The sequence below is a fragment of the Poecilia mexicana genome, unplaced genomic scaffold (assembly GCF_051168715.1).
Source record: "Poecilia mexicana isolate PSO_F unplaced genomic scaffold, ASM5116871v1 scaffold_9, whole genome shotgun sequence".
In the NCBI taxonomy this organism is placed as follows: domain Eukaryota; kingdom Metazoa; phylum Chordata; class Actinopteri; order Cyprinodontiformes; family Poeciliidae; genus Poecilia; species Poecilia mexicana.
The window spans coordinates 9066398-9079360 of NW_028263378.1; the positions used below are offsets into that span (position 1 = coordinate 9066398).

The window sequence follows — 12963 nt, forward strand, 5'->3', positions numbered from 1 at the left end:
CGAAAGTGCTTTGGCTATAGTTTATTTTGAAGCAACTGTTAGGACTGCAGATAATTATGGATATGATGAATTTGTTTTAAAAAAAAAATCAATGGTGTTTGTGATACATTTAGTAAATTAACTCAGATTAAGAATGAGGTTTAAAAACACCTCAGTGAAAATTACTCTGTCTACGATAAAAACTATTTTGCTCTAAGGTTTCTGAATATGTTACCAGGACTGACAAGAGTTGGTGATGTGTGTTTTCTTTTAATAAGGCTGTGTTTTGCAGCTCCCTTTGTTAAAGTGCAGCCACTGCTTCTTGGACAGTGAAGTGGTCTAGATGGATCTTTTCTTCTCTGAGAACGAAAGTCATTTGGATTTATTTGAGTGATGAAATCCCCAAAACTTATTGCAACATTACCTTGAGAACTGTTTAATTATTTGCACACAGTCACACACACCCTCTGTCTTATCTCTAAATCCAAGAGGCTTGGCTTCTGTGATACGATCTTCTTTATGTAACCTTTCACATAACCAAGCACGTTCTTAGATTATATATGACGCATCATATCAGGCATCATTTTTAAAGTCAGTTCCTATACATTGTTTCTTTTTAGAATCATGTTGCAGACATCATTTTCTCCAACTTTTATTGAGAACAGGTTTTTATTATTTACATTCACAACCTAAATTAGGCTCCTCGATGTTCCCCATGACCCATTTTCTGATTACGTAAGTTTGCGCTGGATTTAAACTTTGACTATTACCTTATCCATCGCTTTAGAACGAAGGTTAAATCCTGACTCTCCTGCCAACCATCAGCGTTCTGCCGTTGGAGTTGGAACTTTCCCAAATTTCTGCCTCAGGTGACGTTTTGCCTTGGAGTCAGTGCATAAAATGTAAAAAAAAAAAAAAAAAAGAAGAATCCCTTAATTTTTAATGAGACGTAGGCCCAGCATTTTAAGACCTATGTGTCCAGCCTGTTAGCTTGTGATTAAACATTTACATTTCTGACTTGACAGTCAAATAAAATCACTTAGAAAGTAGGCATGAAAAAAAGGCTCATGTATTCTCCTCCATTCTTGCAGACGTTACATGCAAAAAGGAAAGGATTTTCCTTCAAGAGCACAAGCATCCCTTCTTGAAGGTTTCAGACATGTCTAAAAATACGCTCAAGTAAGTAAAAAAACAAATGTTGATGTCTTCATCCCTTGTGAGCAGGCTACATGGCCTAAAAAATAAGTCCTATTCTTCTTTCTTCATTCTTGGTTGACATTCTGAAAGTGCCAAAGCTCTCAGTTAAAAAAAAGAAATGGCCCTTTATTCCACCGATATTACAGGCTTGATGAAAAATAAATATATGAACCAAAAAAATAAGATAACCTCCCATCTGTGGCTGTACTCCTCACTGATTGCGTTGCTCTAGTTTCTTATCAAAACTAGCACCAGTTCTTGGAAACACACAACCTTTCTTCCCTCTGCTGTAGGTGATCCAACAGATGCACCCAAAGTCTTAACGGTTTCCACTTTGTGTTGCCTGGGAAATCACTGACAGGCACACTTGTGACATGGAAAACACTTACTTACCCCAAGTTAAGTGGCCAGGAGGAAATTGTTAAATGGAGCAGGAATACCAGAGGCAACATCAACTGAGGCAACCATGTTGTGGTTGAAAAAAACAGCTGGTTGACTGAAAAAAAATAATTAATTTCTTAGCCCCAATGTAATAAATTAATTTAACTAAATAAATTAGTATTACTAAATTAAATATACATTTAATACAACATTGTGCAATGGTTTGAAGCTAGGTTCAGTTTCCTTATGTTTGAGCTGCCTTTTATTTCAGCTCTTACAGTAGTCTTGATCAAAGGCTCTTATGCTGAATGTCTAACAAATTCGGACTTGTTTATTATTTTCTACTCAGTCATTGCACCTATAAATGTGCACCATTTGCTCAGAAGTGAAAACAATTCATAAGCTGACGACAAAAGAAGAGTAAGATCTATGAAAAAGTAATATACCAACAAAGACCTGACAAAATCTCAAAGAATTTTTTTTTTAATCTAAAATATCTTTGAACTGAAACACAATTTAATCTTTATCAAAGTATGTTAGCTTTGGGTTTCTTGGTTTAATTATGTATTTGTTAAAAGTTATTAGTAAAGTATCTAAAGTCTGTTAAGTGCAAATACAACACTGGTTTATCCCAAAGACATGTAATCTCTGAATGACTCAAAGGTCAGAGAGTTCAGAGGTTTAACAAATGATAAGGCATTTTCTTGGACTCAAAATAGATAAACACCCAAAGTCAAAAGATTTTTTTTTCTTTTGACTATTATTTTTTCAGTAGTTTAAGAAAATGATACCGAAGGTCGTTTCAAAAAATTTCAAGAAGGTCAATGCAAAAGTAAAATGATGAGTAAAAATGGTGAAAATATTCCACCATCTTCTGAACTTTTGTGAAAGAAGATCACAAAGTACCTTCTTACATTTGGCTTTAAATGCCTCAAAAAAAACCAGATCTAATCTTTTAACAATACAACAACACTGCTACAATACAACAACACTGCTAAATGTACTAATAGCGGTTTTCTCGCTCTCTATATCGAAGTTTATGATGCAGAAAAAAGAGTGTGCAGACACAGAACAGAAAATTCAGGACTTAGTGAGGATATTATTTACATATTAATTTATTATTTATTTGTTGGCCCAATTTTAAACATCTATACAAATATGTTGACCAGTTTGCCATTGGCCCAAATGTATGCCTCTCAAAATTATACTAAACAATACAGCTAAGACCAGCTGAATCCAGGAGATGGCAGTGTAGCAGAGAAACTTTGAGGTGGCATCTGTTGTTGGTCTTTAAGAAAGCCAAGAATAACACATTAGATTAAGTGCATTTTCCATCATGGCTGCTTACCGTAATTTTTCACTATAGAGAATGGGGGAAAACATTAGAATAAATAGACTTGTAAAAATAGTAAAGTACCAACTTTGCAGCTACTTACAGATCTTTTTACATGGCCTCAAAATAAATCAATCTCCATGCGGGACATGTATTTTTATGCCTTTACTTAAAGTTATGTTCATATATCCTGAAAATAATAGTACATAAAACAATCTTTAATTCTTATTTATATTCTTATTTCTGCTCAAGATAATATAAAAGTTTTAAAGCAAAGTTTATAATTTGTTTGAGATGAAAGTATCATTAATAAGGTACAAAATATGTTGATTGTGTAAAGCTTTTCAAGAGTGTGGTTAGAGCAAGAGTGATGTTATAATACAAATATTACTATAAATTTAATCATTTCAAATGAATGAGGTGGTTTCCATATTACATAGTTATGCAGAAATTATTTTTACTTCAAGTAATTGAGAACTTTCATTTATGAATGGGTTGATTTGAGCTGAATTTTAATTTTGGATCACTAACGGGCAAATAAATGAGTTTTTAAAAATCAAACCAATCTTTAGTTCTTTGACAACACAGAAGAATTTAAATGTTATTTTTACAGGACTTTTGAATTTTATTTACAGCTGAACTTTCTTTTCTTTTTGGTTTCCTTACTATTTTCTTTTCTCCTTTTCCTTTATTTTGTTCTGCGTTGCACTCCTGTCCGGTAGGTGTCGCTTTCATCTGTAATTGTGATCCAACCCTAAGCTCAGAGGGGAAGAAGAAACTGCGACGCGTTAGTTTCCACCGAGTCAACTCTGATAGGAGTGTCTGACTAATGAAGTTCTAATTTAACTACTGAGATCAATAAAATTGCGTTCTGATTTAGTGACGGTTTATTTTTCGTACATATCAGAGTTTTAGTCGATGTTCCTTCAGTCGGTTGTGTTGTTTTGACGGGAACTGAGGGGGGTTTGCTACTGTTTTGTCCCAGTAAGTTAGCTCAGGCCTCACAACATATAGCATCTGTGGCTAACTAGTTTCAGTATTTTAATAAAATGTCGTTATGAAGTTAACTTAAGGATTATTTATGTCAGCAAAAGTCTATGTTACTCGCTGTCAGTTACAGCGGTAAACGTAGCAGACCTTAAACACCCTTCCATCTGTCGGCACGGAGGCTACTTTCGCTTGTGGTTTAACTTGTCTCCAGTCGCTGAGTTGACTAAGAGATAAAATACTCTCATGTGATCCTGCTTGTGTCCTGTGTAGACCACCTTGTCCTCTTACCAGACCTGATCCCGCGGCGTCATGAAGCTCTACAGCCTCAGCGTCCTCTACAAAGGAGCGACCAAAGCCAACCTGCTCAAGGCGGCCTATGACCTGTCCTCCTTCAGCTTCTTTCAGCGCTCCAGGTGAGTCTTACTGACCGCTGATTACAGGCCTGTCCCAAACAATTACATTTTATGGAAAGTCTCTTATAGCATTTCTTTTCTAGATCTCTATAAATATATAAAAAATACAATATCCGTAGGTATGTTTACGTCTTTTAGGTAAATTCTACATAAAAACAAACAATTTCACCCAAGAAAACTTGAATGGGTTCTTTAAAACATTAAATAACATACTTCTGCTTCTCACTTTTATTAAAATTCAGTTTGTCTCCAGATAAATGAGACTTGGAAGTACATTGTTGTTATGCTCTCTCCAGTCTGCAGATTTCAAGTACTCAAGTGCAAAAGTCCTGATAATTCCTTATAGGTCCCCCACACTGCAGCAGATCCATAACTTGTATGTCAGACTCGCCCCACATGCAAAGAAAGTTTCTTCCATTTAATAAATTCAGAGTCAACAGCAAGGACTTTTTAACCAGTGATGCCAGTTTGTCCTTCCAGTTCTGTTCTTGCAGAGTTTGTGCCGGCCTTTTCTGTAAATGTGTTGTAAAGTTGTTGTTTTTTTCCCCTACAATAATTGTGTACTGTTTTTCTATGAGCAATAAAATCATCTTTTGTACCTTTAGTGTTCAGGAGTTCATGACCTTCACCAGTGCCTTGATTGCGGAGCGAACATCTGTCGGAACCCGTGCCTCAGTCAAAGAGCAAGGTAAGACTGTTTCTGATGGCAAATTGCGTGATCTTATTTTGCTGATGTGATTTATATCACACACTTTGAATGTGCAAATGAAAACGAAACAGAGTTTTAATTTGTTTTTCTATTTTCACTCCATTTCTTGTTATTAGAAAACCCTCAAACATTTCCTTGTTTCCTTGTTTAATATTCCTCCGCCATTTATTTCCGCAATCATTTATTCAGTTTCCTGTTTATATTCCTTTGTTTACCCTGTCCTGTATGAGTTGCTTGTTAATGACTCATAAAGGAGGCTGGCTTTCAGAGTCCAGCTATGAGGAAACTCTCAGCTGTTTTTTTTTTTTTTTTTTTTTTTTTTTTTCTTTTTAAGTTTCAAAAGTCTTTGAAGTTGCCAAAAGAAGAATGAAGATTCACTATAAAATTTCTCTTGAGTTAATTGGACTGCATTTATTCAAATATATTTGCAGAGTATCTTTGCCATGTGTATGTGAGAAACGACAACCTGAGTGCTGTGGTGATCTCAGACTCTGAATACCCACAGAGGGTCTGCTTCACTCTGCTCGACAAGGTGGGGATGAAAACGAAGCAGTTTGGTATCATTTTGCTTTCTGTTGTACTTCTTTAAAACGTCTTGCGGTTTGTAGGTGTTAGAAGAGTTTTCCAGGCAAGTGGACAGTATAGACTGGCCGTCTGGTAATCCTGACACTATAAGCTACAAAGGTCTGGACATTCACCTTTCAAAATACCAGGTAGGTTTAGCTACCATGCTAAAACCTGTTTGAATATCCTAGTATATTAAAATGATGATTTCTTCTTGAGTCACTTGTTACAATGTCTGCTAATAAGACTGTTGATGAACTTTTTTTGCAAGGATAAATATGTGTCCCTTTAGAAGACAAATTGAATCATTTCGCAGCATTTTAAAACAGTCGTGTTAAAGCTGACGGCTGGTTTCGCTCCGAATGTTGTTCTTCCTCAGAACCCCAGGGAAGCAGACGCCATGACCAAAGTACAAGCGGAGCTGGACGAGACAAAGATCATTTTGGTAAACCTCTTCACAGTGACTCCAAATTAATAAGAAATGGGTTCTTTAAAAACCCGGTGCCTAAATACACGGATGCCTCGGTGTATTTAGGTATTAGACGTGTTTTCAGTTTTTTTTTTTTTTTTTTTTTGTGGATTGACTATCGAAGCTTTGCAATGCCAGCAACGCAAACTGAGAAGTGGAACTGTAATTGTTCCCATAATGAAGTTTAATGGAGACTGCCACTTCCTTCCTGACAGTCTGTTTGTGTGCTGTAATTAGACCGATGAGTCTGTCCTTTATGCTTCAGTTGAATTAAGATAGGAAACATCCAGCGCATCCTCAGCTGTACCAACTCAAACTGACTAAGAACAAATTAAATTAAATCCTTAAAGAAATATTTAGAATAGTGAATAATACAAGCTTTGACTTGCTTTCACAAAACAACAGTTTTTAAATACTTTTGATAATCATCTGTCAGTATTTAAATGTTTTAAAGCCTTTCTTAAGGATATATATATTTTAAAAAAAATAAAACCTGGACCTGTGTCGAATTTTAAGGTAGCAAATTGATCATGAAAATTATGTCAGCTGAAGAGCATCAATCCATCCCGAAACTTTAACTTAGTAAAGTTACTATCAGAACTACATGGCAACTAATAAAGGAAAGAGCAGATTTAATTTAATCCAGATGTCAAAACAAGCAGTGAATTTGCTCTTTGCCACACTCCAAAACTGGTCAACCTATTTCAGTGTTTCCACAACCCAGATGGATCCGGATTACTGCTAAAGCAGTAAAAGGCTAATATTTTGTCTTTTGTTGTGCAAAGTTTTATGAAAAAAAAACAAACTCAAAAACTCAAGAGATTTACAACAGCAGCCATTTCTGTCACACTAATTTAAAAGTTTAGTTTACATCTGTTATGTTTTAGTATGGATTTGCAGGATCCCCTCATTTTATGCGACTTTTACAGACCTATTTGATAGCGTTCAATAATAATCTCTGTGCTGCACTATTTCACGACAACATTTTGTCCTCTGCAGCACAACACCATGGAGAGTCTGCTGGAAAGAGGAGAGAAACTGGATGATCTCGTGTCAAAGTCGGAGCACCTGGGAAACCAGTCTAAAGCCTTCTACAAGACCGTAAATATGACGGACTCTCCTGCAACATTGAACCGGGTTCATGCTGCTGCTACAGTGAACGTTGTGGTCTTTGCTACCTTTGCAGGCACGGAAACAGAACTCCTGCTGTGAAATCATGTGATGCTGCCGCCTCGTCCTTGTGGAAACGTCTCTCTGGCTTTCTGCTTTTCCTACAACCCCCATCATGCACCAGCTACGCGCTCTCCACCGGGACGCTGTGTCAATCCCAGATGGGGAGCAGGAAAAACGGTGGCCGCTTTTAAACGGGACCTCTCTGTGATGGGGGCTGAAGGACTGAAGGCGTTTAGTGGGAGGAAGTTACAGTTTTGAATCATGCTTCAAACCTTGGTGAAACATCCATGTGGTGATTCTGACCAGCTGAGAATATTTTAGCATGACGTTAAGTACTGCCGGTGTGTCGTTAGAACGTCTTCAAACCATTTAATGTTATTCAGGTTGAATCTAAACTTAATATCTTGATCTCTTAAACTTATTGACAGAGTATTAACCACATGTGTGCTTTTGCTTCAAAGCAACTGACAATCTCATATATTCAACATGTCAAAACTGGGTTCCTCGTAACTAGAGGTATATATATGTCCAACAGGGGGCGCTGTCTTTGTGTACTATAATCTCAATTAGACTCTGAAGGACATATTTAACTTTGCAGACTTTTATGTCCAATTTTAAGCATTGCCGCATTGCTACATTTAGTTGCTTTTTTGCCTTTGTCTGATGTTAAATGAAGTCTTCAACATTCCTGCCTTGGCTGATTGTGATGTGTGATGATGAGACTTAAAGCCGAAGAGGAATAGAAGATTTGGTGTCAAATATATTAAAAATCCCTAAGCATGCTAATCATTCTGATATCCAAAACTCACACACACGTCACCTGAACAGAGTTTTGCCCGCTCAGAAAAAGCTGCACTCATCTTCTGTTCCTCTCGAAACACGGATCGCCCCCCACAGGAGCCCACGCCCGTCTGGATGGGTTTTAGTCACTCCGCTTCTGACTTTCACGTGCAGCGAGCACCGTTTGCTTCATATTTATGATTTCTGATGAAACTCTGCCTTCAGATCTGCGTTTCAGATGTTTCTCTGCTCTCACTGTGTACATTTGTGATCCAACATACAGCTGCAGTCTGTGTAGATTCTGAGTGCCTGCGTGTTTGTGTGCGTTGAGAAGCTTGTTGTGCCGTCTGTTGCTCTTTCTGCTTTTACAGTGTAAACTTTGGTGCAATATCTGCAGACTGTTGCTGTGTGTCTCTTTTGCAGTGCAGAGAAAAGCTCAAAATGTTTCTCACGACGGACACTTCATTAAACTTTGATATGCTTTACTTTTGACTAAGAATGACGAGAGGCTTGTCCAGTGAGTTTCTTGTTTTTGTTTTTCCAGATCTCTGGCTTCGTCTTTTGAAAACGTTTTTCTGGTGTTATGCTGTAAGCTCCGGTCCAATGGCCGCTGTGTTGGAACAGTGTGGTTTAAACGGTTTGCATTAAATGTTGTGATCCAAATGTGAGCTTCACTTTTAAAATCAGATCATTTTCTGTCTTTATCGGCCCTGGTTTATTGCATTGTGAGCTTGTTCAGGTTGTTTACAGAGCATTTATTCATGCTCGGATAAAAATCAAAATGCCTGTTGTGTCCCTTCTTTTTATTTATAAAAGCATTAAATATATTTATCCATAGTTGCAGAAAATCAGGCCAGATTTGTGGAGCCATTCTGTGCTGATCCTGGATGGAGAACCTGCTAATTTGCTGTGAGAAATGCGTTACAAAGGAGGAAATTAAAGAACAGTTTACAGATATAGGTGCTTTAAAAGAGGAGACACATTTAAATTTTTTGGACTGTTTGCCAAGTAATTTTTATATAGACGTAGCTAAAAAGCTTTTATTTAAGCGATTAGAGGATCCAATTAGCTCAATTTAGGTATGTTTTTGTCTTGTCTATTCATCCAGAAATAACAAAAAAGCACGCCCTTTGTTGTGCAAATAAAACATTTCTCTAAAAAATGAAAAAAAAAGTAGCAGTGTGTTTCTCAACTCCCCCATATTTATGAAAAATAAAATAAACTAATGTAAATAAAGTTATTAACTCTTATTTGGATGTAAAATTCAAGTAAAAGTAATGACGATCTCTCTGCCAAGGTTTTATACATATTTACCCATAAATATTTTTGATAAGCTTTAAAATAGCAATATTTTAAAAATAAAGTTTTGTGTTATTGTTAAAAGAAAAAAAATCAGCGGTGTAATTTAACCAAGAAATAACTATATTTTTAAAAAATGTTATTGCTCATTGTTCATCAATCTTAGTAATTTTTATTCTGAATATTTGTATCGATTCTTTCTGCCAAATGAATGAAGTCCATCTTCCCCTCGGCTCAGATTTAAAATAAAAATTATGGATATGGGTAAAATATCCAACTGCATGTCCTAATGTGTTTTAAACCAGTGCAGGTAATGATTTTAGCTTGAAGTTTCCGCAATTTAGTCTTTATGGAGAACTGTAAAATGCGAGTTTGAAGGAGGTCCGTGAATGCGTCACCAAACACGCACCTGAACTGAAAAAAGCAGCGAGCAGTTCAGCAGTTTGAACTTGTAGCTCTGAAATGTGGACAAAGATGGAAAACAAAAGCTCGGCTACCGTCCGGCAAACTTTCATCTCAAAGGTGAGGAGTTAAAAGGTTCATCAGCGACTTAACCGTTTCTGATCAGAGATTTTGCGCCAAAACATGCAGAGTTTGGGAATTCAGTTTAGAAATTGTAGCTCTTCTATGCTGCACGATATATATATTTTTTTTGCAAACCTGAGAACATGCGATCAAACAGAAACATTTATCTTGACTCATGTTGTTGGTCTGAAGTCCACGCATTGTTTGATTTCCAGCAGCAAGTTTCAGCTGTTGCAGTGAGCAGCAGGGTCTGCTCCTTGTGTTGATTTTCCTTGTGATTTTCTGTCTCCTCTCTTTTAGTTTAAAGCTGATTACCGCTGCCCTGCCTGGAATCTCTGCCCTACTGTTTTGTTTACTCAAAGCACAATATGTTTGCTGCATTTCAGATGGTTGACCCAAATCTGAGAGAAGAGCTTCTAAATTTAAATGGTAAGCTGGTTAGAGATGGGTTGTGTGACAGACAGTCCCCTTATTTTATTTTAAGAAGATATGTTTCATTGGTTGCAACGTTTTGATTTAATATAGCCTACACAGGTGCATCTTAAAAAGAATCCTGATCAGTGTTTACTTTTTTACTTATTATTTTGCCTTAAATGGACCTAAATGGTAGTTATGTTGACTTGGATGTATCCTAATTATTTCTGTAAAACAAGGTTAATAGGGGAAAAAAAACAAAAACTAAAATTTAAGATCTTGAACACAAAAATAACAGAATAATAAAAACATATACATTTAGAAAATGTTACCGACATGCCACATCAATAAACATACGTCTATTCTGAAATTCTGTTTTGTTAGCAGTGTGTTATGTTTCTCTGTATTGGTTTCCTAAAGTTTCCAGTGCAGCCGCCACTCATCCGTCCAACACGGAGGATTCTTTAACAAGGACCAACGGGATCATACCTGGTGAGCAGCTTTTCCGTTTCACAGTCGACTTTGTGTCAGCAGTTTAAAAGAACAGTTTATCAGACAAACCCTCTGAAATATATCATTTTATTATAAATACTCTATTTACTAAGCAAACTTAGCACAAAAAGAATGGAAATTTGTGTTTGGTTTATTATTTTGTTGTTCTAAAATATCCCTAAACTAATGGAAAGTTTATTCATTTAGTCTTTAAGCATCCTGTCAAACAAAATCCTGTAATAAATGAGCAAATGTAAATGCTGGGAGGTGGTTTATTTCTGTGAAGAAATGTGATGCGTTTGTGTTGATGAAAATATTGCTGTAGTTTTAGGTGGAAAGAATAATACAAAGTTAGAGCCTGAGTTGTGAAAAAAAATAATAAAAAAAACATTATTAAACAATAATAAATCACTGTTTTAAATTTTTTTCAGTGTTTGTGCTGTGAGTCAGAAAAAATAAGTGCATTAAGTCATGTGACACATTTTCTGCATGAAGAAACCAGTTTAGAGTTTTAAAAAAATTACCTAGCTGCATTATGAACTAACTGCCTTGTTGCTGAAAATGTGCCATACAAATAAACTTGGTTGACACGTTATGCTTGTCATGCCTAAATCTCATATTTGGGTTTTTAGGTGCAATCGCAGCCTCTGTGTTCGTTGCCTTTTTGCTCGCTCTCTACGCCGTTCTCTGGAAATGCATGACGTCGCCACTGCAACGGTAAAAATCCAACACAAGCTAGAACACGGGTATTCACAGGCCTCAACTTGATGTGTGTCAGAGTTGCTGATCTTGTTGGCTCCTCCTTAAACACTTGTTAGGCACATTTCAGGACTTTGCATCTCACCTCACAGAGACAGAGAAAAAAACACACTTCCTGGCTTTTTGGCGTAAAAACCTTAACTTCTGCTTGTCTCTTAGAAAGAAAAGAAAGCGGAGAGTAAGGGCACAACAGAAGATGCCTGTGTGAAGAGGATGAACATGTGTTGTGTCCAGCATCTTTGAAAACCAGGATGAACATCAAGAAGCCCATGTTGCTCTCTGAAGACAATCTCTAAAAAAAAAAAAAACATCCTGAAAAAAGGAATGAGTCAGTCAGATGTGACTCAACTGAACCGTGGTCTGCTGGTGACCTTTGCTCACTCAAAGGCTGATAAATTGAAACAGAGTTTTGCAGGTCAGCCTGTGCTTTTTCTCATGAATGTAAGTCCAGCTGCTCTTCTCTCCAGTGTTCAAAAAGCAGAGCGTCGAAATAGATTAGATATATTTTGTTTTTTTATGTAGGAATTCAGCTAAATTCTGGCTAATCTTTGAACTGTACCATGATTTTGGTTCCTGAATTTAGCTAATTCACTGTAACGTTGGAACCCAGGAAGCCTATGTTGCTTAAAAAGATCATTTTGATTTTTTTTTATAATAAAATAAACTCTAAAATACCATAAAAGCTCATATAACCTTATGCATTCTGTTTTTGAATTCTAGAGCAATTGTTGGGCATTACATTTTATTTCAACGACACAAGAAACAAAACGATTTCTACTTTTGGCTGTTTTTCATTGACACAAGATGTTCCTTTAGCATGACATAAATAGCATGACACTTGCACGCAATTTTCCTTTTCATGCACAAAATGATGCATAACGTGAAAGATAAGCATCTGTTCTGGGGATTGCAAAACATTCATAATTTGCAAAAACCGCCAGATGAACGGATAAACCTCAGACATGTCATGGTAGAAAACAGTGTTGATTCAAACTTTCCTATTGCTGCCCTACAACGCAATAAGTTAGAGATACGGAGGCAGGATAAGATGCAGAGCAGAAAGCATTTAACTTGCTTTCTCTTTTCTCAGTCGCAAATGGGGCCATTTAACAACTGGCATGTCAAATACCCATGTATAAAAATAATAGAAAAGTTGTTCAGGCCACAATTAACTGATGGATTTAGCTTGTGCACCAGCCTTTTGCTTTGGGCAACAGTCCACAGTACAACGTCACTAACAGTGAAAACTGTAGTTAAATTGTAATGGTTGCTTCTGGTTATTTTTTTTTTTGGCAGCAAGACATTGTATAAAACATTACTTATTAAAAATAAAAATAAACAAGATCAAAGGTTGTTGTTTTTTTTTTCTTTTTTCCTGGAGTTCTTTGCACACAAATTTAACACCAGTTCAAATAAAACTAACAGTTTCATTTGAACCTGTTAGTTTCAAATGAAATGAGTTACATATGAAACTAACAGCTGATTG

The 12963-nt window shown here is 36.4% G+C and overlaps 2 protein-coding genes across 3 annotated transcripts; both read left to right on the forward strand.

Annotated features, from left to right (window-relative positions):
- The first annotated feature begins 3453 nt into the window (after positions 1-3453).
- On the forward strand, positions 3454-8774 carry ykt6 (YKT6 v-SNARE homolog (S. cerevisiae)). Its single transcript, XM_015005704.2, has 8 exons — positions 3454-3874; positions 4151-4293; positions 4899-4981; positions 5434-5534; positions 5611-5715; positions 5946-6011; positions 7035-7136; positions 7222-8774. The coding sequence occupies exons 2-8, from the start codon at positions 4190-4192 to the stop codon at positions 7255-7257; spliced, it is 597 nt and encodes a 198-aa protein (XP_014861190.1). The 5' UTR covers positions 3454-3874; positions 4151-4189; the 3' UTR covers positions 7258-8774.
- Positions 8775-8921: 147 nt separating this feature from the next.
- Positions 8922-12826, forward strand: LOC106929041 (uncharacterized). Of its 2 annotated transcripts, none has more exons than XM_088008737.1 (5): positions 8922-9809; positions 10113-10241; positions 10647-10718; positions 11351-11435; positions 11637-12826. In XM_088008737.1, the coding sequence occupies exons 2-5, from the start codon at positions 10181-10183 to the stop codon at positions 11683-11685; spliced, it is 267 nt and encodes an 88-aa protein (XP_087864863.1). In that variant the 5' UTR covers positions 8922-9809; positions 10113-10180; the 3' UTR covers positions 11686-12826. The 2 variants fall into 2 exon arrangements, with proteins under 2 accessions (XP_087864863.1, XP_087864862.1); XM_088008736.1 differs by having other exon boundaries at positions 10199-10241.
- Positions 12827-12963: the final 137 nt, after the last annotated feature.